General features: G+C 44.0%; 2 protein-coding genes across 12 annotated transcripts in view; one reads left to right on the top strand and one right to left on the bottom strand.

Annotated features, from left to right (window-relative positions):
- The window catches only part of LOC133371915 (tudor domain-containing protein 7-like), a 158,521-nt gene that overhangs the window by 6,878 nt on the left and 125,514 nt on the right, over positions 1-26,129 (top strand). Inside the window, exons 5-8 of one of the 8 annotated variants that reach the window (XR_009759419.1) lie at positions 1,369-2,493; positions 21,354-21,475; positions 22,194-22,326; positions 22,751-22,903. Coding sequence is in view for 4 of the 8 variants with exons in the window: in XM_061599922.1 (XP_061455906.1) it covers positions 1,369-1,648 (280 nt within the window). In the remaining 4 variants the exon portion in view is untranslated. The other 7 variants (XR_009759421.1, XR_009759422.1, XR_009759420.1 and 4 more) reach the window with 7 other exon arrangements.
- On the bottom strand, positions 80-19,775 carry LOC133371916 (protein N-terminal asparagine amidohydrolase-like). 4 transcript variants are annotated; one of them, XM_061599930.1, is made up of 8 exons: positions 19,595-19,769; positions 12,594-12,696; positions 12,443-12,508; positions 10,931-11,039; positions 10,255-10,328; positions 9,468-9,521; positions 8,972-9,025; positions 80-5,296 (listed from the first exon to the last, which is right to left on the bottom strand). In XM_061599930.1, the coding sequence occupies exons 1-8, from the start codon at positions 19,673-19,675 to the stop codon at positions 5,247-5,249; spliced, it is 591 nt and encodes a 196-aa protein (XP_061455914.1). In that variant the 5' UTR covers positions 19,676-19,769; the 3' UTR covers positions 80-5,246. The 4 variants fall into 4 exon arrangements, with proteins under 4 accessions (XP_061455914.1, XP_061455911.1, XP_061455913.1 ...); XM_061599927.1 differs by lacking the exon at positions 80-5,296 and adding an exon at positions 6,454-7,315; XM_061599929.1 differs by lacking the exons at positions 80-5,296; positions 12,443-12,508 and adding an exon at positions 6,454-7,315 and having other exon boundaries at positions 19,595-19,775.

Here is a 26,129-nt window from a genome sequence, read left to right as displayed (position 1 = left end):
GGCTAGGTCCAGGATTTATTTATTTTATTTATTTATTTTATTACATTTTTAGACCGCCCTATAGCAACAAGCTCTCAGGGCGGTGTGCAACAGGGTAAAAACAGATTAAAATACATGTGGGTATGAGTACAGTACAATAGAAAACATTTTTAAAAACAAAATTAAGACAAAAGATTAAAATTAAAATAAATGAAAATTAAATTTAAAATGCCTGGGCAAAGAGGTAGGTCTTTACCTGGCGCTGAAAAGATAACAAAGAAGATTACTCCTAGTCTTTTAAAGGGAGTGACATCCTATCGCTTGACCTGTAGGCCTCTAGGACAACAGCACATCTGTCTTGTCTCAATTTAATTTTAGATTGTTTGCCCTCATCCAGCCTATCACTGACTCCAAACACGGATTTCGAACCCCCACATTTTCCCCAGAATATGACGACAAGGAGAAGAACAGATGAAAACCTACTCCCAATCTTTGATGAGCTTTTCCAGTAGTTTTGTGGTGAAGCTGAAAAACATAGGGGACAAAATCTCTTGAACCTGTAGACCCAAACCCAGGGGTCAAGTACAAGTTGCCCATCATCACTTTCTGAGACCTACCCATAAGGAAGGACTGGAGCCACCACAAAACAGTCCCTGTGGCCCAGAGGGTTACTATGGTGGATGGCATTGAAACCTGCTGAGCAGAACCGACAAGGATGTATTCTTCCTGTCTAGTTCCTGACGAAGATCCCCCATGACTAAGGCTGTTTCTAGTGCAAAACCAGACCTCAAGTTAGACAGAAATGTGTCCAGACAGTGACTTCCACTGGAGTTGGGTCCAATTATGTAGGCATAGGCTGTGGTCTTGTTGTGTGTAAATGAATGACCTATCAATATCAAACTTACTGTAATTGCATTATATGATATTTCTAGAAACTTTTCTGACCACACATTTCTTTTATCTCTGCAGTGATGCTGCAGACTACATACCACTTCTAAACCCAGATAATAAAACATTCCTTTGTTTTGAAGCAGTATTGATGAAATGTTTTGTTTCTGTTTTTCCAATTGAGAACAAGAAAGATACTTGGATATCTCAGGGTGCAGCATCTCTGGTTCACCTCAGGCACTGGAGATATGTGCAACTATTGGAAGCATTGATCATAACTTAATAAATGCTAAATTATACACAATATATTTTAAGGTCTTAAATTATGTTTAAGTTTGGTGTGCATTATTTGCTTAAACCAGTTTCCCCCTAAATTTCCATTTTTCTTGGTGGGGGGAATAGCTGTTTTTGATGCGTTTCAATTCAGTGTTTCAAGACTGACGCAGGCATTTTATTTATTTATTTTATTTTAAATATTTATACCCCGCCCTATTTTCGAAGGAATTCAGGGCAGAGTGTCATGGCCCCGTCAGAGGACTCCTCAGATGAGGACGACTCGGGAGTAACAGCAGCAGACCCAGGAGCAGCAGGAGACACGGAGGAGCCTCCTGAGAATCCAGCTCCTTCTGCCCCTCAGCTGCAGAGCACCCCAGGGACAGCAGAGGCCCTGCAGCCAGACACAGACAGTGAACAGGATACTCCCCCCTCACCTGCAGAACGGAGACAGCAGAAGGTCAGGCAGAAGAGAGGCAGGCCTGTCTCCTTAAGGCCCAAACGCTGAGGGCTCACACCTGCTGTCCATCCTGCTCTTTATAAGGCACACCTTGGCTGCAGCTTGTTGCTGACTGCAACGTCAGACGTGGCTTTGTGTAGACCTAGTTTCCCTGCAGCATCTCTTTGACTGACCTCCTTGGCAATTGATCCTGGACCTCCACTGACCTCGCTTCTGGACTTCTGACTCGGCAAGTACGCTTCGGATAGGCCTGGCAGATTTACAACCCGACTGCTGGCTAAGGACTTCCCTTCCCTGCCAAAGACCCAGGAATTTCCAGCCCCCCCCCCGACACTGCTGATGCAGTGTAGAGCTGACAAGGATGTCCCAAGCCAAGGAGGAAGCCTTCAGTCCCCATTAGTAAGACAGACTGCAGAGGTCAAAGCAGAGATTAAAGCAGAGGTCAAAGAAGCAACCAAAGCAGCTGCGCTCCAGGAGGACTTCAAGCAGAAAATTGCCACCATCTTGTTAAAATATTCCAATGGCCTTTGGGCTAACACTCTCCCAAAAGTGTATGAAGACATGTACAAAGCACCATTACCTAAGGATATTTTGAACAGTCTTGACTGTCTCTCGGATATATGTTCGGTGGATTATATATCTGATAACCCAAAAAAGGCAATCCTTTATGCAAAGTCAAAACGGCACACTGATGAGAACCAGAATGTTACTGGCAAAATCCGGATACATGAAGAACTAAGACAACCAACTGAGCAACAGCCCACTGTGATCAAGCAGGAGTCCCAAGAGGAGTATTTGGAGAACATAACCGTGCCCCCTTTAATTATCCCAGCAGAAACATCACCATCTGTGTTGGTGGTGGAACTGAGCTCTACAAATGAAGTTGTTGTCAGGTAAGATATTACAGTCATAGTCATCTCTAATTTCTGTAGCAATGCAGTGGAGGGATCTTTTTTAACTGACAGCACTTGGGCCACTCAGTTGGCGGAAGATGGATAAAAATCAAGTACTTTTAAAAAAAATGTAAAAGTTTCAGCTATCATTTTTACTTGGAAAATATGGTCGGATACACACATTCATCTTTGGTAGAGTCACCTTTTACTGCAATAACAGCTTTAAGTCTTTTGGGGTAGATATGTACCAGCTTTGCACACAGTGTCAGAGCCCATTCGTCTTGGCAGATTCACTCCAGGTCATTCAGGTTGGTTGGATGTCGCTTGTGGACTGCAATTTTTCAAAGAGCGCCCCAGATTCTCAGTAGAATTGAGATCAGGACTTTGACTGGGCCACTGCAGGACATTCACCTTTTTGTTCTTGAGCCACTCCAATGTTGCTTTGGCCTTGTGCTTGGGATCATTGTCCTGCTGAAAAATGAATTTCCTCCCAAGCTTCAGTTTTTTAGTGGACTGAAGCAGGTTCTCACAGTATTTCCCTGTATTTTGCTCCATCCATTCTTCCTTCCATTTTAACAAGATGCCTAGTCCCTGCTGATGAGAAGCATCTCCACAGCATGATGCTGCCACCACACTTCACTATAAGGATGGTGTGTCTTGAGGCATAAGCAGTGTTAGGTTTACGCCACACATAGCGCTTTGAGTGTTGGCCAAAAAGCTCTATCTTTGTCTCATCTGACCCCAAAACCTTTTCCACATTGCATCTGGGGCACTCTCATGCTTTCTGGCAAACTCCAGATGTGCTTTCAGGCGGTACTTTTTGAGTAACAGCTTCTTTCTTGCCACTCTCCCATACAGGCCAATGTTATGCAGAGCTCTTGATATGGTTGACTGGTGCACCATTACTCCACTCCTGGCCACTGAACGCTGTAGCTCCTTCAAAGTGATTGTTGGCCTCTCTGTGGCTTCTCTCACAAGTCTCTTTGTTCAAGCACTGGGTTTTGAGGGATGGCCTTTTCTTGGCAGTGCATGGATGGTGTGATTCAGCTTCCACTTCTTAATTATTGATCCAACTGTGCTCACTGGAATATCCAAATACTTGGATATTATTTTGTACCCTTTTCCTGATCTATGCATTTGTATTACATTCTGTCTCACTTCTGTAGAATGCTCTTTGGTCTTCATTTTCCTTCAGATCCACAGCCTGACCAATGATCCTTCAATAGTGGGGGTTTTATCCCGACAATGTGACAGCAACTTTAATGGTTCACAGGTGGAGGTCAATGGTAAGGTAACTGTCCTCGATAGGGCAGTTTCTTTCATCTGTGTAAACTGGGAGCTCCCATAGACCAGGGGTGGAATACTTATACAAGCAACGTGGTTCTTACAAACATTTCCCACCATAAAACCAATGTCACCTTACAACCATGGATTTTGAGTTTCAGTGTTTCAAAATAAAATATCATACAGAACGAAATTACAATGTACCATTTGTAATTCAGTAATATGAGAGCATTGGTCAGGGGTCTGATTATTTTTGCAAGGCACTGTATATAAGAGGGCATTTCATACCCAGTTGGGGCTAGGCTGATCTTCCCTCGCTGGCATTTGTGCTTGAATAGCAGTCGGGGGCTACTGTGCCTTTGGCTGATGGGTGAGGCTTCTCTCTCCCCCCCCCTCCCGTTTTGCTTCCACAATGCCAAGGCAACTGGCAGTTGGAGCTGAGTGTTCTTTCTGACAGGGAGGGGGGAAGGAAGGAGAGAGCTTCCTCCAGCTCCTCCTCCTCTGGCCCATGTATGAGGCCAGGTTGGCATTCCCCTTGCCACAAGGTTTTTCTGGCAGGCAAGAGGTGCACACACCCAGTGGGTCTGGGTCCCCCGGCCACATGCAGGCCCCTGACCTTTCTTTCCTCCACCTCTGCAGTATCAGGGCAACTATGGCGTATTAGCCTGGGGGAGAGTGTTTAATGACCAGAGACTTCTAAATAGGTAACATGCCTTCATTGAGGGAAAAGGTTTATTAAGAGTACCGCTCTAGATTTATTGTGACTATAGATAAGGGCAGAAGTAATGCGGGGGAGGGATTATCTAAGTACATACTGTCATGACTTGAAACATTAAGGAGTAGTTGCTAGGCCTTGATTGAAAACATTTCAATTATGCTTAATTGTTGGCTCATCTATGTACTTGGCAGAATGAGCGGTAATGAACATTTATTTATTTATTATTTGATTTATCCTGCCCTTCCTCCCCGTAGGAGCCCAGGGCAGCAAACAGAAGAGCTAAAAACACTTTAAAGCATCATAAAAACAGACTTTAACATATATTAAAACATCTTTAAAAACATTTATTTAAAAGATATGGGATACGTGTTTGAATGTTGTCCCACAAAAAGTCCTAGCAAGCAGGACAGATTGATTTAGGGCAGCAGGGGAAAAGGCCAAGTTAAATCATTGATGTAAATCAGGTTTCCCATAGTTACTGACAATATGTTTCCTAAATTATGTTGCAAATTGAACCATTAAACCATGTTAATTTACAACAGTATTATTACACTGTTGTGTCATTCTTACAACCAAGACTTGCATCTATTTGTCACACTGTATATATGTTTTGAGAGCTTTACTGTTTTATGAGGTGGTGATGATGTGTTGTTTAAAATTCTCCTTTTGGGACTTTTTTAAAAGACCAGTAGCTGTGACAGTTTCTGAGGTTAAGAAGGAGAATATAAGAACCTGTGCACCAAACAGTTTTTTAAAATTCTCTTTCCGATATTGCTTCTTTCTGCTTTGGCCAGCCCCGCCCTTGAAAAAACAAAGCATAAAAAAAATATGTGCATGAATAATAGGTTGAATGGAGGTCTGTTAGCTAGCTGGGCAACTAGAATAGTTTATTTTCATGAGGTGGAAATGTGTGTTTGGTAGAATATATTTCTCAAATATGAATACTTAATGAAATTGGTTCTCTATTTACACAGAAAAGCTTCCTTTTAACTCAGTATATCTGGTGGAAGGCATCAGTTCAATTTAGAGATTAAAATGTCAGGCTAACATATTTATATTCAGATTATTTAATATTAACAAAGTTAGTCTTTAAGACAGTGTTGGGGAACCTGCAGCCTGTGGGCCCAAGAGGTGGTTTGGGGTGAACAACACCCACTTTTTCAGCCCCTGCTGTCATATAACATCAGGTATGGGGAAGTTCAAACAATGGCTGTAGCAAAGAGAGAATCAGGGGTGCACTCTAGGCTTAATGTGTTCCTGCTTCATCCTTTTCAGCTATGACTTGAATTTGGTCCTTTTTGAATCCGAGTAACGACTATAGAGGAAGAATTGAGAGCACATTCTGAGCTTTAGAGTGAACACCTGATTTTCCATTGTACCTGCAGCTTAGAAGTTTCCCGTGCTTGACAGGAAATGCCTGATGTCAGGTGACTGATAGGTGGGTGGCCCCACCAAGGCTTAGAAACTTCTGGATCTGGCCCTCCAACCCAAAGTAGTTCCCCACCCAGGCTGTAAGACAAATGTATTTACAGGGTTTTTTCAATAATTGATTTTATCCACCTTGCTAGCAAGTAGAAAGCTAGTGTATTGGGGACAGTGGTTTTCTCCCTGCTATGCAAGTCTTCTGCTTGTATGGATCCTTTATGTTATGAAGCATTTTACAGTCCATACATCTCATTAGCACCTCCTTCTGCTGTGGGATCCAGGCTATAACAGCTGTAGAAAGCTAGTAACAGCATCTTAGCCCCCCTGTTTGGAGAATATCTTGGTGAAGCAGGCCTCTGGAGGAGGGATAGGGTCTGTCTGTCATTGGAAGTTGGCCTACCACCAGATATTCAGATATAGCTGCCAGTTAAGGTTTTGCTGTGGGCTAGTTTTTATTTTATTTAAAAAAAACTCATCTAAAGTAAACACAAAGAAAAGGAGCTCATATTGATCCATAAGAAAATACCAAAATCCACAGTTGGACAACTCCTTTTATTGGGACCAACCAAAATAGGGAACAATAGAATCATAGAATCGTAGAGTTGGAAGGGGCCTATAAGGCTATTGAGTCCAACCCCCTGTTCAGTGCAGAAATCCAAATTAAAGCATACCCAGCTGCCTCTTGAAGGTCTCCAGTGTTGGAGAGCCCACCACCTCCCTAAGTAATTTGTTCCATTGGCGTACTGCTCTAACAATTAGGGTTTTTTCCCTGATGTTCAGCTGAAATCTGGCTTCCTGCAACTTGAGCCCATTATTCCGTGTCCTGCACTCTGGGACGATGGAGAAGAGATCTTGGCCGTCCTCTGTGTGGCAACCTTTCAAGTCCTTGAAGAGTGCTATCATATCTCCCCTCAGTCTTCTCTTCTCAATGCTAAACATGCCCAGTTCTTTCAGTCTCTCCTCAGGGCTTTGTTTTCAGTCCCCTGATCATCCTTGTTGCCCTCCTCTGAACTTTTTCCAGTTTGTCTGCATCGTTCTTAAAGTGTGGCATCCAGAACTCAGTACTCAAGATGAGGTCTAACCAGTGCCGAACAGAGGGGAACCAATACTTCATGCGATTTGGAAACTATACTTCTGTTAATGCAGCCTAAAATAGCATTTGCCTTTTTTGCAGCCACATCACATGGTTGGCTGATATTCAACTTGTGATCAACAACAGTCTCAAGATCCTTCTCCCATGTAGTATTGCTGAGCCAAGTATCTCCCATCTTCTAGCGGTGCATTTAATTTCTTTTTCCTTGGCTCCTGTAAAGATAATGGCAGACCTCAAGTCCTCGTCAGGCCCCTTGTCTGGAAATGTTGCGTGGAAAATCTTTCCTGTTTTCACATTTGCAGCTGGAAAATAAAATCAGATCACGATGAAAGGCTGTCATGAAGCAGATAGATCAAATGTTCCCTGTGGCTCCAAATTCTTAAGATAGGGCTCGAACCATTGGGTTAGAATTACACAAAATGAGATTTATATTAAACACTGGGAACAACTTCCAGATGGTATAAACTGTTCGACAGTGGAGCAGACTGCCCTGGAAGGTGGTGGACTCTCCTTTGTTAGAAGTTCTTTAGCAGAGGATTGATGGTCACCTATCTGGGATGCCACAGTGGTGTATTTCCTGCAGCAGCAGAGGGCTGGACTGTAAGATCGTTTAGATCCTTTCCAACGCTTTCGTTCTACAGTTAACTGGGTTGTATTCAGTGTTAGTCATACTCAAAGTAGACCCACTGAATGCAATGGACATGACTAACTTGCATCCATTAATTTCAATGGGTCTACTTTGAGTAGAACATAGTTGGATACAACCCCTAGGCTGCAATCCATGCCTGCTCAGAAATAAGCTCCATTGGGTTCAGTGGAACTTACTCCCAGGTAAGCATGTGTTGAATTGCAGCCTTCATGACCAAAGTGTTTCCAATATTAGTCCTACTCAAAGGAGACCCACTGAAATTAATGAACATAACTTAGTCATGCTCATTAATTTCAGTGGGTCTACTCTGAGAAGGACCAGCATAAGATATAGCCACAAAAACATATCTCCGTATGCAAAGCCTAGGGAGGGCCAAGGATGACCTTACATGATCAAGAACCTCTCTTCTTTGTAATCTGCATGGGGGTTTTGCACGTGTGCGGCTAGTGGCTTCAGATTCCAGCTTGTTCTCACGCACTATAGTTTAAAGCAGGGGTGGCGAACTGGATCCAGGCAATGGGCTGGATCCTGAACTCCCCCATCCCCCTCATGGACCACTTTGACCAACAGGCGGCGACTGCCCATCAGACGATCGCCTGTCATCACCAACTTCAAAGGGGAGAATCAGGAGCACACACATTTAGCGCATGCCCAACTCTTCCTTTGTTTTGAAGGTGTGGCTTGCTTTCAAGCCACACATGCCAGGACAGATTTTCCCTTTGCAGACACAGCTTGAGTTCACGCCAAGAATGCAGAAGAAGAATGGAATTGCACTGAAGAGATTCTTCTTACTTATAGCTGTGGCTTGAAATTTCCTGCCCATGATGCCATACACACTGTCAGACCAGGAAAAGGCGGGAGTGTCTTGGCTAAAAACGGCCTGGCGGGCCTAATTAGGGCTGCGGGTTAGAGGCTCCCCACCACTGGTTTACACAAACCACAGTTCCCTGAGTATGGTCATCATGGTTAGTTCAAAAGCAGAATCTTTTGATCTCCTCCTGTGGTGCATAAAAGAGGAGAGGGAAATGCACAAGCCCATGGGTGGGCAGCCTCATTCACATATCAGGAAGCCATGGTTGTGCAAAACATCTGAACTAGGCCTAAAACTAGACAAAAACTGGGGGAAATTCCTGATCTGGTGAAATCAGGATAATGTACCTATCAGAACAGGATCTTCTCCTTTAGCCAAAAGAAAAACTGACATATATACAATCTCAAGGGAAAGCCAAGGAGTTTGAACCTTGCATTAGACTATTTGCTTCTTTTATAGCCAGTGTAAATCGAACACCATATTGCAACTGTTACTTACCAATTCCATAAATAAATGGAAAGTGTTCGCCTTTCTCCTGTCGGTCATTTAATTCTGTTATTTCAAAAAGAGACAAACAACAACAAAAAGATTCTAATCCCTCAAAGGAAACAGACACGTCACAGACCATCAAACATCAGCTTGGTTGGAATGAGAAAAAAAAAGTGGAAGGGCCATAGCTCAGTGGTAGAACATCTGCCTTGCATGCAGAAGGTCCCAGGTTCAATCCCTGGCATCTCCAGGTAGGGCTTAGAGATACTCTTGCCAGAAAGCCTGGACAGCCACTGCCAATCAGTGTAGACAACACTGAGCTAGATGGACCAATGGTCTGACTCTCGGTATAAGGCAACTTCCTATGCTGGAAGGAAGTTTGATCAAATGACAAGAGATGCTGGGCATCTGACTGGTAGGGACTGGACCAATCAGGCAAGACACCTGGAGCCAAGAAGCTGAGAAAATGGGGAGTGGAGGAAGGTTACCAATTTGAAATAGTTACCTGTCACACAAAAAGTCACCAAATGGATGCTGTCCTGCAAGCGGTCAAATGCTCCTAAGAATAACAAGAGGGGAAAGTGTGAAACCTGCATAGCAGAAGGAGATGCATCCATGCTCCAAGGAAAGATTTCTATCTTTATTAAAAAGAGCCAACATACCAACAGCTATTCATTATCCAAGAGAGGATATCTAAACTGGCATCCTCCTTGCGCACATGAGGAGAGTATCAACAGGCTCAAGTGAACCCCAAAGATTGCAGAAATACCAAAAATATGTAATGAGGGTGAAACTGTCACAACAGCTCAGTGAGGACTGAGCATGCATGGCTTGGCTGGTTGGAACCCTGAGTTCCACAGCCTGTACAGTGCCATCAAGAGGGCCCACAACTCTAGTTTGTCAATGCAGACACCACGACTAATCATAGTACCAAAAATGAAGGAAAATGATTTGCAAACTCATTTCAAAACAGTTTGTCCAATTCTAGCTTGCCAACTGACCGCAAACCAGGGTTTGTCCATTCAGACTTCACACCAAACCACAGTCAAGCTTCCTAAACTATGGCTCAATGCGATGTCTGAATTAAGCCTCTGTGAGCAGCATCCCCAGCAGGTAGTGGGCGGGCCTTTAGTGCCATTCATAACCCTTTGCTCCCTCCATGCAGGATTCCCTTTAGCCTTTGCTACCCGCAACAGCACAGTTCTCTCTCATAAACTCTGCAAACTTCACTTAGATCCAATCTGAATCCTAAAGTTTGATGGAGAGAGCAAGAAAGAAAAAAGCACACTTACTAAGGAGTTGATTGGTCAGTTGCTGGGACAAGTGCCTGTCATCATTGAAACCTCCAACCAGGTGCACTTCCAACCTAACAACAGAGATAGAAGCTAGATATATACTCTGTACCATAAGCAGATGTTGTCTGGGTTGTTTTTAACTATTTTAATTATGTGTTTTAAAATAGTTGTAACCTGCCCAGAGACCTCTGGGTGAATGGCGGGTTTATCATCACCATCATCATCCAAAGCCTTATTTGAGTGGAGTACAATTTTAAATGAAGAGAACTGAAATCAACAGCACACTTTTTATGTTATACTTTTTTTTTTTTAGTCTACCTTGATTCTGGTGAGCTGCTGTAATAGAGGACATAAAACTAAATTTAATTTTTTTCTATTATTGAGTGGTAACAAATTTATCTCAAAAAGACATCCATATTGGGCTTTTGGCTAAATGCCAGCCTTTCCCAACCTTTGGCCCTCCAGCTGTTGCTGGACTACAACTCCCATCAGCCCCAGCCAGCATGGCCAATGGCTCAGGAATGATGGGAACTGTAGTCCAGCAACATCTGGGGACCAAAAGGTTGGGAAAAGCTGCACATGTAATTTTATTAAATATTTGTTAGTGGATCATCATCCTTTTCTGATTGTTGCTAAACAGCCCTAAACAGTCAGCATTAACAAAACCGCTGACCTTCCACATTCTGTGTTTGGAGAAAGCACTTTCATGGCATTTGTGATTAACAAAACTTCTGTTTCTGTATCCGATCCATCACAGTGAGTCAAACAGATAGCACCGCTACCTTGGGGGGGGAAAAACAAGAATGTGAATGTTTTGCATCTTCAAGGCACTTGCAACCATGCAGGCATTATTTATATCAGGAGTGGGAATCTTGGGCCCAGAGAGTGAATGCAGGCCACCAGGCTGCTTTATCTGACTCTCAGAACTCTTCCCAGGCCACACCCCTCACCAGCCCTGCTTCACACCCTGAGTGTTTCTGCCTGCCTGTCAAGTGTCCTTGAACTCTGATCATGCCTCTCGCTTGCCTGGATGGATGGATACACTGAGAGGGATGTGGGAGAGTGGTGTACAAAGCAGCCTACAGTTTGTTGTTATGTGCCTTCAAGCTGATTTCAATTTATTTATTTTTTATTTATTTAATTCAATTTCTATACCGCCCGTAGCAAGCTGTCTGGGCGGTGCACAACCAGTACAATATACAATTACATTTCAATTTTCAAAACAATCCTTAAAAACACAATTAGGCGACCCTATGAATCAGCGACCTCCAACAGCATCTGTTATAAACCACCCTGTTCAGATCTTGTAAATTCAGGTCTGTGGCTTCCTTTATGGAATCAATCCATCTGTTGTTTGTCCTTTCTCTTTTTCTACTCCCGTCTGTTTTTCCCAGCCTATGGTACAAAGGTTATATTTACATTTTGTTACCACTCCCACTTTCACCTCTGGCCTTGCCCACCACTAGGAATGCGGCCCTTGAAAAGTTGCCCAGAAGGGAATGCGGCCCTCAAGCTGAATAAGGTTCCCCACCTCTCGTTTGCAGAAGCCAGCCCAATCAAAAGATTATAGATTAAATCAAAAGATTTAATTATATCAAATTAATCAAAAGATTATAATCAATCTTGAACAAACACTACTTACAGAAACTGTGCCCAGATGCTGCTGAGATGGACCAGAACTGCCACTCTGCATCTGATGAAACGTTCTCCCTTGAATGACAATCCATAGGCTTTCTTTTTGCTCAGTTTGTAACTAAAACTTTCTTGCTATTACTCATGTGGACTGTTTTACTGTTGTTGTTGTTATGTGCCTCCAAGTCGACTACGACTTATGGCGACCCTATGAATCAGTGACCTCCAAGAGCATCTGTCATGAGCCACCCTGTTCAGATCTTGTAAGTTCAGGTCTGTGGCTCTCATCACATTCTGCACAGGCTGCACAGAATCCTACGTTGCAGGTTAAAAAACAAGCCTAACTCACCTAATCGGGTGTGTGTGTGTGTGTGTGTGTGGAAGACAGAAAGGTTTAAAATAACTTGGCTGCAATCAACCCAAACCTGATATATTTGCTGGAAAACCCTCCAAAGCAGAATAAGAATTCAGCTGCACGGTTAAACCTTTAATCCTTAGAAGCAGAATTCTAAACAAGCAAGGCATATTTCTTCTCACTTCTCTACCGAAATACCTGTGTGTCTGAGTACCACTAAGTGGCAGGTCGTTGCATCGTCAGATCCAAGTATGGATACAGAACCTGCGGAAAAGCAAAAGGGAGGGAAAGTGATACCTTGGTGGTTATTTCTTGACTTATGGGTGGAACATGCTCAATGGCCACCTACCATCTTTAGGAGTGGTGGCTGCAAATTCTCTTTGCTGGACATACAGAAGTCCTTTGGGACCCACTGACTGAGCAGCTTGGCTTCTTAAGCATTTGGCTTGCTCCTGTTTTTAAAAAAAAAAAAGAGGAGAGGGCGAAAAAATAAAAAATAAATATTTGGATTCCCAAACACAGCTGGCACAGTTGTTTGGACTTCAGTCCTCAGTTTTGCAATGCAGGCATTCGTTTCATCTCTCAATCAGAGTCTCCCGTTATAATTGGTGTATAGGTTTACTGGGCTTGTTTATTGCATATTTTAATTATGGACATTTATTTTAATGGGATTGTTTTATTGTGTATTTGAATTCTGGATGTCTGTAGTTTAATCTCTGTGTAACTGGTGTTTATATTTGCAAACCAAACTATTTTGACATTAAGCAGTATGTAGACAAACAAAGAAATCAATGCTTGCTGGCACTAAAATTAAGAAAACAAGCAAACAAGAGTTGTCAATGTAAATTGCCAGTCAAAGTGCAAATGATGTGAATTCTATAGAGTTCACTCCCACAAAGGAATCAGTGTGTTAGGATCAGGCGAAAAGAGAAGAAAAGAGTTTAGTCCCTGGCAATAGTGGGACATTTGTGGGAAGATGTCAAAAGCCAGCCACCTCATCCTACAGGCCAAGATAGTTGTAACCTGGCAGGGACTAAACTTTACCCCCCATTGCCTCCAAATTCTGGGGTGGCTATGAGAACAGATTGTAAATCAGGGCTCACATGCATTTTAACGTCTTTTAGCTTACTGTTGATTTAAATTATCTTTTCAATGTTTTAAAATGCCAGTTTTAACTGTTTTTATTTATAATTGTTGGGTTTTTAATAAACTGCTTAAGAGGTATTATTATTAGTAGTATTAGTATTAGTATTACTACTACTTATTGCTTGCCCTTCACCAAAAGGTCGTACGGCGGGTGACAACAGCTTAAAACACATCCTTAAATTTTTTTAAAACAACTTACAGTCACAAACTACACAAAAATATTTTTAAAAGTTGTTTTGTTTTAATGTAGTTTAACGTCTGTTTTTATGATGTTTTAAAGTGTTTTTGTGCTTTTGTTTGCTGCCCTGGGCTCCTGCTGGGAGGAAGGGCAGGATATAAACCAAATAATAAAATAAATAAATAAATAAATAAAAATATGGTGGGCCCTAAATATAGAAGTCCCAGGTGTCAAAAGCCAAGGAAAACAGGTGTGTCTTCAGCATCCATCAAAAACTGTATAGTGAAGGTGCCTCTGTTGGCAGAGATCCACAACTTAATAATAATAATAATAAACTTTATTTCTACCCCGCCCTTTTTCCAATAGGACTCAGAGCGGCTTACAACTAAGAACAACACCAATTAAAACATACAGAAGTATACAATTAAAAAAGAATTAAACTATGAGAAAAATTAAAACCATAAAACATACGTTAAAAACAGCGGACAATTTAAAATAATAAAATGATATAATATAGTCACCAATCCTATGACACTTAATCCTGGTCGTTCTCTATCCCAAATGCCCATTGAAATAAAACAGTCTTTACTTGTCATTGGAAGGACGGCAAGGAGGGAGCTAATCGCACCTCACTCGGCAGGGAGTTCCACAACCTAGGGGCGGCCACCAAAAAGGCCCTATCTCGTATCCGCGTCATATGTACTTGCGAAGGTGTGGGGAGCACAAGAAGGGCCTCACCTGAAGATCTCAAATCCCAGACAGATTCATGTAGGGAGATACGATCTGTCAAATAACTTAGGGGCTGCCACAGAGAATGCCCTCTCCAGGGACATCACGCACACACCTGAATTCTGAAGACAGTGGCATTACCAGGAGGGCCCCCTCTGCTCATGTTAACACCCGAGAGGGTCTGTGGGGCCGAAGTTCTTTGGGGCTTTAAATACTGAGCACCTTGAATTGGGCCCAGAAATGAACGGGCAACCAATGCAGCTGTTTGAAAAAAGGGGTTATATGAGGTCTAAAGGGAACTTTAGCCACTAATCTGGCTGCTGCATTTTGGACCAGGTGACGGTTCCGAGTTGTCTTCAAGGGCAGCCCTTGGGCTATGTTTTACTTCCCAGTTGCTGGGAATCACAGGCAGGGACAGCACTGCTGCTGCACTCAGGTCCTGCTTGCGGGCTTCCCATGGGCATCTGGTTGGCCGCTAGGAGAACAGGATGCTGGACTGGATGGGCCCTTGGCCTGACCCAGCAGGGCTCTTCTACTGGAATTCGCTATCACAGGACAGTGGACAAACTTGGATGATTTCAAAAGGGGGTCAGACAAATTCATGCAGGATAAGAGTACTGGTGGCAACTACTCATGAGGACAACCTGCAGCCCTCCAGGTTCAGAGATACGATGCCCCTGAACACCAGCTGCTAGAGAACAACAACTCTGCAAAGCCCACAGTTGGTATTTAATGAAGTCTGGGACAGCGTGTCCCAACTAGTGGGCCACCAGATGTTGTTGGACCACAATTCCCATCTTTCCTGACCATTGGCAATGCTGGCTGAGGCTGATGGGAGTTGTGGTCCAATAACATCTGGTGGCCCACTAGTTGGGAAAGGGTGGTCTTGGACTCCACTGAACAGCAATCACGGGCTTCGCTGAGTTGTTTACTCTCACCCATTGAAATTAATCAATCTTAAGTTAGTCATCCTCCTCTAGGATGCTCACCTTAACGTGAAGGGGTTTGAGAGTGTGGAAGAAGCTGAGAGCAATGCCCTCAGGATCTAGGCCAAGAGGCTAGACTCCCAGCAGGGGCACCCAAGGGAGGCAGAATGGTCAAAGCTGAGACACCAGACTAAGATGCATCCAGACTCAGAGGAAGGCAATGGTAAACCAACTCTGAATACCGCTTACCACGAAAACCCTATGAACAGAATATCAACAATGGACAAGTACAAGTAGCGCTGTGACTAATGATGCAGCTAAGTCAAAGCCGAAAGGAAGCCCAGAGGCTGATGCTCACAGATGCGAAAGGAGAGTCCGGAGTTGTACACGCACACAATAGGAACACGGAATGGAAGAAGCATGAACCAGGGAAAGTGAGAAATCGTCAAGCAAGAAATGGAACGTATCAACATTACAATACTTGGCGTGAGTGAATTAAAATGGATGGGAATGGGACATTTTCAATCAGGCAACTACAAAATATTTTATGCAGGAAATGAGAAATCAAGAAGAAACGAGGTTGCTTTGTGAGAAGTGATGTAGCAAAAGCAATTAGGAGCTATAAGGCAAGGTCTGAGGGAGTGAAATTAATAAGATTAAATGGGAAATGTATTAATGTAACCATAATGCAAGTCTATGTTCCAACGGCAAACACAGAATAAGAGAAATTGGAGAGATTTTACACAGAAGTACAGGAAGAAATTGATCACGCACCAAAACAAGATATGCTGATAATTATGGGGGACTGGAATGCAAAAGTAGGGGACACAGAACAACTAGAAATTGTGGGGAAATGGGGCTTAGGAGATAGAAATGAAGCAGGAGAAAGATTTATTGAATTCTGTGAAGCTAATAATTTGTTTCTTGCAAACACATTTTTTGAGCAACCGAAAAGAAGACTGTACACGTGGACATCACCAAATCATCAATATAGGAATCAAATTGATGTATCATTGGTAGAAAAAGATGGAGAAGTTGCATAAATAGTTGCGAAAACAAGACCAGGAATAGACTGCAGTACATATCATGAACTGATATGTACTGATATGAACTGAACTCTGAAAAATCAGAGAAAAGCTAAAGAAGAACAAAGCAATCATAATGCCAAAATACAATTTAAATACTATCCTAGAACAATATAAAGATCAAATAAGGATCAGGTTTGAGGCTTTACACTTAGTTGACAAAGAACCAGAAGAACTATGGATTGAAGTCAGAGACATGATCAGGGAAGAATGCAAAAACACAATACCTCTTGTTAAAAAGAGAGAAAGACCTCAATGGATGACTGACGAAACGCCTTAAATGGTTAAAGACAGAAGGAAAGCAAAAGCAAAAGGAGATAGAAACACGGTCAGAACCCAAATTGCAAGAATACAGCGACTAGTATGTAGAGACAAAGAGAACTATTACAATAGTTATTGTATAGAAATAGAAGAGAACAAAAAGGGTAGAACAAGAGCCCTATTCCAAAAGATTAAAGAAATTAAAGGGAAATTTAAACCAAGAGGAGGGATGTTAAATAATCAACAGAGGAACACACTGACCGACCGAGATGAAATAAAAGGAAGATGGATGCAATACACTGAAGAACTCTATAAAAGAGATGCATGGACGACAGATTCATTCACAGAAGAACCATATGATGAAGCACCAGAAATTTTAGAATGTGAGGTGAAAGCTGCTCTTAAAATACTTGGAAGAAACAAATCACCACGAACAGATTGCATACCAACAGAGTTGCTACAAGTTACTGAGACTGAATCTGTCCAAATTTTGAGAGAAAATTGTCAAGAAATATGGAAAACTAAACAATGGCCCACAGACTGGAAGCGTTCAATATACATCCCAATTCCAAAGAAAGGGGATGCCAGGGAATGCACTAATTATCAAACTCTTGCCTTAATATTCCATAAAAGTAAAGTAATGCTTAAGATTCTACAACAAAGGCTCTTACCATATATGGAGTGAGAAATGCCAGATTTCCAAGCTGGATTTAGAAAGGGAAGAGGTACCAGAGATCATATCGCGAACATATGTTGGATAATGGAACAGACCAAGGAATTTCAGAAGAAAATCACCCTGTGCTTTATAGATTACAGCAAAGCCTGTGGTTGTGTAGATCATGAAAAACTATGAAATGCTTTAAAAGAAATGGGGGTGCCACAGCATCCAATTGTCCTGATGCGCAACCTATACTCTGCACAAGAGGCTACTGTAAGGACAGAATATGGAGAAACCGATTGGTTCCCCATTGGAAAGGGTGTAATACAGGGGTGTATTTTATCACCCTATTTGTTTAATCTATATGCAGAACATATCATATGGAAAGCAGGATTGGACCAAGATGAAGGAGGTGTGAAAACTAGAGGGAGAAATATCAATAATTTAAGATATGCAGACAATACCATACTACTAGCAGAAACCAGTAACAATTTGAAACGAATGCTGATGAAAGTTAAAGAAGAAAGCACAAAATCAGGACTACAGCTGAACGTCAAGAAGACTAAAGTAATAACAGAAGATTTAAGTAACTTTAAAGCTGACAACAAGGACATTGAAGATTCACTAGAAAAGACAATAATGCTGGGAAAAACAGAAGGGAGTAGAAAAAGAGGAAGGCTAAACAAGAGATGGATTGACTCCATAAAGGAAGCCACAGACCTGATCTTACAAGTTCTGAACAGGGTGGTTCACGCCAGATGCTATTGGAGGTTGTCGATTCATAAGGTCGCCATAAGTAAAAATCAACTTGAAGGCACATAACAACAAAGTTAGTCATGTCCAATGGTTCTACTCTGAGTAGCTCTAGTATTGAATACCACCCCAGGCGAGCCACAGTCAGTGTAGACAATACTGAGCTAGATGGGCCAATGATCTTACTCAGTATAAAGCAACTTCCAATGTTCAAAAACAATGCAAAACCAACCTAAGAAAACAGTCGGTGCAAACCAGGAGATAAAAGAGTTACCTAACATCATCACGTTTAAAAGAAATTAACAGCCACTAATTCCAAAATCTTTATTAATACCTAAACAGCAGCAACAGCCAGCTGAATCTGAAGTATATTTCATCTAGAACAGTGAGTGGCTCCCAAACCTTTTCCCCACGTGTCATTTGAAAATCGCTGCAGGTCTTGGTGGAGCATGAAAAAGGTTTCTCTGTCTGTCGCAGCACTTGTGCTAGATGCTGCATGATTTTGAAGTGCTTCTTTTACCTCTTAATATGTCATGTTTTCTTGTACAACAATTTTAATCCCAATGACTTCACAATAGAATACAACAGAAGAAATAAACGGGATAACAAAATGCAATTAAAAATCAATATGAATATTTAACGTGGTGGATGTACCATCTCCTGTTTTCAACCACAAATCCACAGATGTACTGTGGGCCACTTGACTCAACTTCGTGGACCACAGTTTGGGAACCCCCGGATCTAGAAGACACCATCTTTGGGGAACATCCATACACAACCCAAGCCCCCATATGCAGCAGTGTAGTGGGAAATTCAGAAGTGCAGGGTCCCTTCTTGATAGTCACAACCACGCCCCTCCTATCCTTTTGTTTTGCTGCTGGGTTGAGAACGAAATCCTCGTTAATGCCTTCTTCCACAACAGACATCCCTAGGAGCCAATTAGCATGAAAGAAGAGTTAGCAAGTGAGAAGAGTCTTCTCAGTGGTGCTGACTCACCTCCTTTCACTCTGATTGGTTCCAATCACCAGGAAAGGGCAAGGAAGGTTCTTCTCAGCGGCTAATATGGTCCCCTTTCATGCTGTAAGATGCTGGAGACATAGGGACCCTGCTCCCCAAACAGTAAAGGGACTCCCTGAGTCCCTAGACGACTACACCCCTGCCCATACATCAGTAATCCCCTGAGCAATCCTAGTACTTACTTGCTCAGAAAGCAGGATGTGATCCTTTAGACACACCCACCCACACACTTAGGCTGCAATGCCACACACACTTACCTGGGAGTAAGTCCCGTTGAACCCAATGGAGCTTACTTCTGAGTAGCCGCATACTAGGTTGCAGCCTTACCTGGGAGTAAGCGCCATTGGACTCAAGGACTTCAGAGCACATATGCCCAGGATTGCACTTGTCCCATCGAGTTCAACGGCTCTGCCTTCCAGGCTGAAGCGATGCAGGGAACTGCAGCCTCAGGACACAGGAGCACAGCAAGCAAATGCTTTCCGTTCTGTCTACTTGTACGCACAGAGCTAAAAAAAGAAACAGAAAAATCTCCGACGCGCATCCTCAGGTCTACCCCCATCTATGCTCAATAAATTAAAATGCACGCTCGCTGCACACCTCCAGCTCCGGGAAGGTATAGATCAGCTCCCTCGTGGGCTGCGACAGATCGATCCGCTCCCCATTAATCAGCAAAGGCATCGCTTCGGAAGCGCCCGCTCGGGAGGCGTCGTCGGCTGTTGCAGCTGCAAGAGGGAACGAGGACTTCCTCCTGAGAGCTATCAGCTGAGCTCAGCTTGAGGAGGCGAGGCCAGCCAGGGGCTGCAAAGGGCCCTGGGAAATGTAGTCCCGGGTTGCACTCGGACATGGGAGGAGGCAACGCGGGATACGCTTTCTTCTGGCTGAGCGAGCATTGTCTGCTCCGCGGGTGGGGAACCTTTGTCAGCTTGCGGGCCGCCTTCCCTCCTGGGCCACCTTCTGGGCAGGAGTGTAGCCGCCCAGGGGCTCAGGGAGTGTGTGTGCATGTGTGTCTTAGACCCTTTTCTTTTTTGGGAGCCAGATCCCAGCAGGGTCCCTTGAGCATCCTATGAGCCAATCTTCATGAAAGGTGAGCCACTGAGAAGAGTCTTCTAGCATGCTTCCTTGTCATTCCCTGCTGACGGGCCTAGCAGAGTGAAAGGAGTGCCGACTGCAAACAGCCAAGTTGAGTGAGAATTCTGTAACTGCAGAAGAAGAGGCAGCGAATCCTGATGAAAGCTTCCCATCTAGATCATCACACAGTTTGGTAGCAGCAGGAGATAAAGGTGTAGAGACACTGGATTCAGTAATTCAAGCAATATCTCTTGACAGTCAGAAAGGACAGTCAAATGGTGACAGCGATAGAGAAGCAGAAAACAGTATTGACGCCTAGCCCGATTTTTCTATAACCTTAGAAGGGGGCACAGCTGTGACTATCGTAAAGGGACCCTGCACTTCCGAATTTGCCACTACACTACCCCTTTTGGGGGGGGGCGCATACCAGGGGTGCATGGCCAGATGCAACAGTGGGCGAAGCCATGCATTATTACAGCAAATAGGCTGTGGCCTTTTGGTTCATGCGCAATGCCATTTTAAAGCTGCGGATGTAGGTGGGAAACCTTTGGCCCTCCAGCTGTTGCTGAACGTCAACTCCCATCATCCCTGGCCATTGGCCATGCTTGCTGGGGCTGATGGGAGTTGTATTTCAGCAACAGCTGGCAGGCCAAAAGTTCCCCACACCCGGTTTATAGGAACAAAAGAGTCCATGCACGCAGATGAAGAGCCTCCATGAATACACCAACTAAGCATGAGTTTATGCAAGCACACAAGCGATTGTGTGTGCGGATGCATGTGAAAAAATGTACATGCACACTGAGGTCTTGTCACATACCTGGCTTCAGGTTAAAAAGTAGACTGTCACCTCCACTCACTTCCCCCCGTCAGCCATCTAATTCGTTTCAGAAACATCTCACACACCCCTTATGTCTATATTATTATCCGGTCAAAATATTGTTCAGCACTTTGTTTTTTATTACTTAAGGTTTTCCTCTTTGTCTGGTTTTGAAATCTTCTGAGAGCAAGAGGAAAGGAGGCAGCCTTGTAATTGGCCAGTATTTGTGTCAATCAATTTGGTGCAAATCTGCTTCTCCCCCTTAAAACAAGGAAAAAATGGTCCGTCCCCCCCGAGACTCATAGTTGTCACTTCCACTGGTCTGAAGTTCTATTGAAGGTTCTTTGCCTGCACTGGAAAAATGGGTATGAAAAAGAACAGAACAGAACAGCAAGCAGGAGAGAAGCCAAGGCGCCACCTTGGGCAGGCGAAAGGAAATCGGCCAACCTTTGAATGCTTCTTTCTCTTTAGGTACAGCAGAGCTGGAGAATGGCGATTGTGTCGAATCCTAACCAGTAGGCCACCAGGGACGAGGAGCTGGAGCATGGAGAAGACGTCACTCTCCTGCACTGACCCACCTGCAGCTGCTAGAGGTGTGCGTTTATCATGTAGATGAGCTTCTCTGCCTGCGAAACTGTTGGATTAGTTTTAAGCTTAATAAAGATTAATTGTAAGTTGTAAGGTCTGAGAAGGAAATGGAGGACAGCCAAAGGGACGGAGTGTGCCAATCCACCGCAAGGTTGGGGTGTTTGTGCAGAACTGGGAGGAAGGGAGGCCCGTGGGATAAGAAAGGTGGGGCACTGAGACCAAAGAACCCAGCAAGTGGAAGCCATACAAAGGAGTGTTGTACCCCACTTGTGATCAGGGAAGGATCCTTCTACACACATTTCTGTGAATTTTTTCAATTCTTTTCAGAAGAATTTTCAAGACTTAAAAAAATCACAAATTGAAGATGAGAAAAGTGAGACTCTTAGATTAACGGATGATTCCACTCCTCGTTCAGTGCCCTGTTGTTTCCCTCGTGCTGTTTGGTGCCCTTCATGCTGTTAGGCACCCATGGCCCTCTCTCTTCTCCTTCCTCAGGACGAACCTGCTTATCTATGTCTTGTCATTGGAAGTGCCAAATGAGGAAGCAGAGCCAGCTCAGCCATAACCCATTTACCAGCAGTGCTTGAATTTCAGTCTGTAATAAGATCAGCCAGTTGGCTTTGGGGACGGGAGGGGGAGGGAGAAGAAAAGGGGAAATGTGGGACACAGGATCAGACTGTAGAACCTCACTCAGCCCGACTTGACTGTGCCACTCTTCTTCAGGTATTTTCATCTGGAAGTGCAGGTGAATGACGTGATACAGATAAATCTCAACGAGATCACCAACCTCAAACATGACCTGGGCTGCACTGAGGAGATGGTCTACCAGTCTTACGAGAGATCCCGGGACATCTGGGTAAGGGAACCCCCATATCTAGAAGCCCAAGATGCATGGTGTCATTACGAAGGGCAGGGGGTAGGGCAATGGAGTAGGCTTTATGTTACTGGCCATGACAGAATGTGTGGTTGTTGAGCCCATGAGGAATATGGCAAATATCAGTGCATTTCTGGGGGAATGTCATCTTATGGTGATTGTAGGATGTCAGAAAGCTTCAGAGGATTCAAGTTAATATTAATTAGTGTATGTACCTTAGAATGCTCTGTTAGAGGGAGGGGCACTGCTATGAAGCTTTTTGTAGAGTGATACCCAGGGGATGTTAGATTGATTCAAGCTATAGAGCCCCAGATCTGGTGGGCTTGGCTGTGGGTCAGGCCTGATCCTGACTCCAATAAAGTGGCCATAATTAAGACTCACTTCTGTTCCCTTCTTTCCTTTCCAGAAGAGCTGGTGATAGAAGATCTGGAATAGAAAAAATCAAAATGCTTTCTGGACAGCGAGGGAGGGAGGGAGCACCGTTTGTTGCTTTGTGTATGTTCCTTGGACTGTTTTGTTGTAAGATATATCGTATTTTCACGTTTTAAATGTATCAATAAAGTCCATTTTGACTGACTTTCCATTTGTCGTCATGTGTTGTACCAGATTACTTGTACCCCAATGCTGTTGTCTGCCACCTTTCACAGTGGGGATGAACACTAATATATGGGGTGCTGGGGACCGGTTTGAGAGGGCCCTCGGCAAGGGGTTCTCCAGAGGGGACCAGAGATGCAGCCTTGCAGACCCTTCCTGACAGACTAACGGGGCAGGGGTGCTGGGTCCCAGCTGCAATGGTGCCTCTAAGAACGTCAGTGGCCAAAACAGAGGCAGTGGGCTTTGGCAGGGAGAGCGGCAGCAACACCTCTCAGGCCTGGCTGGCTTTGAGAGGAGGAGCACTAGGCAATCCAGCTGTCCTCTTACTTTGCCCACAGAATGGCTCTGGGCTAGGCATGGGGGAGAAATTCTATTCAGTTCGCATTTTGACCTGAATTTATGAAATCCACACTTTCCGAAACAACTTGAGAACTGAGCCATTTTTTGAAATTCAGTTATCCGAACACACACACAGAGAGAACTCTAAGTGGTTTACAAATGAGATGAAAATTATCAATAAAAGTTAAAAACATGTAATTAAAAACATTTTGTAAGCAAAACAGGCTAAAAATATTAAAACACATCCGCATCTATGTGTCTAAACGGGCTCACCGAAAGAAAGAAAAAAGTTTTAAGCAGATGCTGAAGAGAACAGAGTGAAGATGCCTGCTTAATGTAAAGGGGTGGGGAGTTCCAAAGAGTAGGTGCTGCCACACTCAAAGAATTGTTCCTTACAAGTGCGGAATGAGTATTATGTGGCGCCTCTAACAGTGCCTAAAACTGTGAAGGGCTTTATATAGCAATAATAACACCTTGAACTTGGCCCAGTAAGAAATCGATATCCAATGCAGACCCCTGAACAGAGGTGTTATCTGCTGACGGCGTCTGACTCCTGGGCCAATAAATCAGACACATCATTGGGAAGATGCATGAAGCGCACAGTCTGTTCCATCAGCGTTTGCCACTGTACTCCATGCAAAATGAGAAGTGCCATGAAAACATCATGAAACACAATGAAACACACACATATTACACCAGAGTGCAGAAATAACTCTTCTATTAAGACTGGTAGATGAAAGAATAAAGGAAGTTAAGGTTGATTACTACAAAGAGGTAAATGCATACATGCTGAAGCAACCATGTGGCTCTGCACTCAGGGAGCCATTACTAACTAACTAACTAACTGAGAGCAGAGGGAAAGGAGGAAGGGGAGGAGCAAAGCTTACAAAAGCAATAAACACATAAGAGGAGGAATTAGGGAAGAATAGATTGCCTTTCTGTCACCCCCCACCCCACTGGTTCAGGACACTTGTAATATGTGTTGGCGGATCACAGAAGTTATAAAATGCATAATTAAATACAGTTAAAAACACTCTAAAATCAGAAATGATAAATGACCTTGTCTGTGTCATGAATGAACAAAATGTTCTGGCCTGGGTTGGAACCAATGCCATCTTGCAGAGGACCCTGACCTGTATGAATATGTGTATGATATATAATACTTCAAATATAGTTACTCAGATCCACTCCTTCTGCACTCGAGAAACTCTGGGCCAGTCAGGAAGCCATGGATTCTCTTAGAGGATGTTTTGGTCCATTTTGGTCCATTTTGGTTGTGCGTAAATGCCCTCATCCACGCCTGGTGCCCTGCACAACCTCTGGGGCAGGCAGCATGTGCTGGTATGTTATAGAGGACACCCTCCCCTTTCCGGGGGTATACGATTTGTCCTGGTCCAGAGCAGATTTTGGGGTGTGTACCCCCAGTTACTTTTTTTTCTGCGTGTTTTTGTCCAGTTTGATTTTGTATAGATGCCCTCATGGGTGTCTGGTGCCCAGCAGAGGCTCTGGGCCAGGCGGGACGCAGTGGCATCTTGTAGGGGACACCCTCCCCTTTCTGGGGGTATACGATTTGTCCTGGCCCAGAGCAGATTTTGGGGTGTGTACCCCCAGTTACTTATTTTTTCCTCTAAGTTTTTGTCCAGTTTGATTTTGCATAGATGCCCTCCCATGTGCCTTGCACCCAGCAGAGGCTCTGGGCCAGGCGGGACGCAGTGGCATCTTGTAGGGGACACCCTCCCCTTTCCTGGGGTGTATGATTTGTCCTGGCCCAGAGCAGATTTTGGGGTGTGTACCCCCAGTTACTTATTTTTTTCTGCGTGTTTTTGTCCAGTTTGATTTTGCATAGATGCCCTCATGAGTGCCTGGTGCCCAGCAGAGGCTCTGGTCCGGGCGGGACGCAGTGGCATCTTGTAGGGGACACCCTCCCCTTTCCGGGGGTATACAATTTGTCCTGGCCCAGAGCAGATTTTGGGGTGTGTACCCCCAGTTACTTATTTTTTCCTCTAAGTTTTTGTCCAGTTTGATTTTGCATAGATGCCCTCCCATGTGCCTTGCACCCAGCAGAGGCTCTGGGCCAGGCAGGACGCAGTGGCATCTTGTAGGGGACACCCTCCCCTTTCCTGGGGTGTATGATTTGTCGTGGCCCAGAGCAGATTTTGGGGTGTGTACCCCCAGTTACTTATTTTTTTCTGCGTGTTTTTGTCCAGTTTGATTTTGCATAGATGCCCTCCCATGTGCCCTGCACCCAGCAGAGGCTCTGGGCCAGGCGGGACGCACTGGCATCTTGTAGGGGACACCCTCCCCTTTCCGGGGGTATATGACTTGTCCTGGCCCAGAGCAGATTTTGGGGTGTGTACCCCCAGTTACTTTTTTTTCTGCGTGTTTTTGTCCAGTTTGATTTTGCATAGATGCCCTCATGAGTGCCTGGTGCCCAGCAGAGGCTCTGGTCCGGGTGGGACGCAGTGGCATCTTGTAGGAGACACCCTCCCCTTTCCGGGGGTATACGATTTGTCCTGGCCCAGAGCAGATTTTGGGGTGTGTACGCCCAGTTACTTATTTTTTCCTGTAAGTTTTTGTCCAGTTTGATTTTGCATAGATGCCCTCCCATGTGCCCTGCACCCAGCAGAGGCTCTGGGCCAGGCGGGACGCAGTGGCATCTTGTAGGGGACACCCTCCGCTTTCCGGGGGTGTATGATTTGTCGTGGCCCAGAGCAGATTTTGGGGTGTGTACCCCCAGTTACTTATGATTCATGATTTTATGACATCATTATGTATTTATGATAATATCAGAATCCTGATGATTTTGATTGTATAAATTTATTGTCAGTCTTGACAGGGAGAGTCTCCTGATT

This window comes from Rhineura floridana, chromosome 17, assembly GCF_030035675.1.
Source record: "Rhineura floridana isolate rRhiFlo1 chromosome 17, rRhiFlo1.hap2, whole genome shotgun sequence".
In the NCBI taxonomy this organism is placed as follows: domain Eukaryota; kingdom Metazoa; phylum Chordata; class Lepidosauria; order Squamata; family Rhineuridae; genus Rhineura; species Rhineura floridana.
Note: the sequence above shows the minus strand (reverse complement) of the source record. Positions and strands in the feature narration are given on the sequence as shown.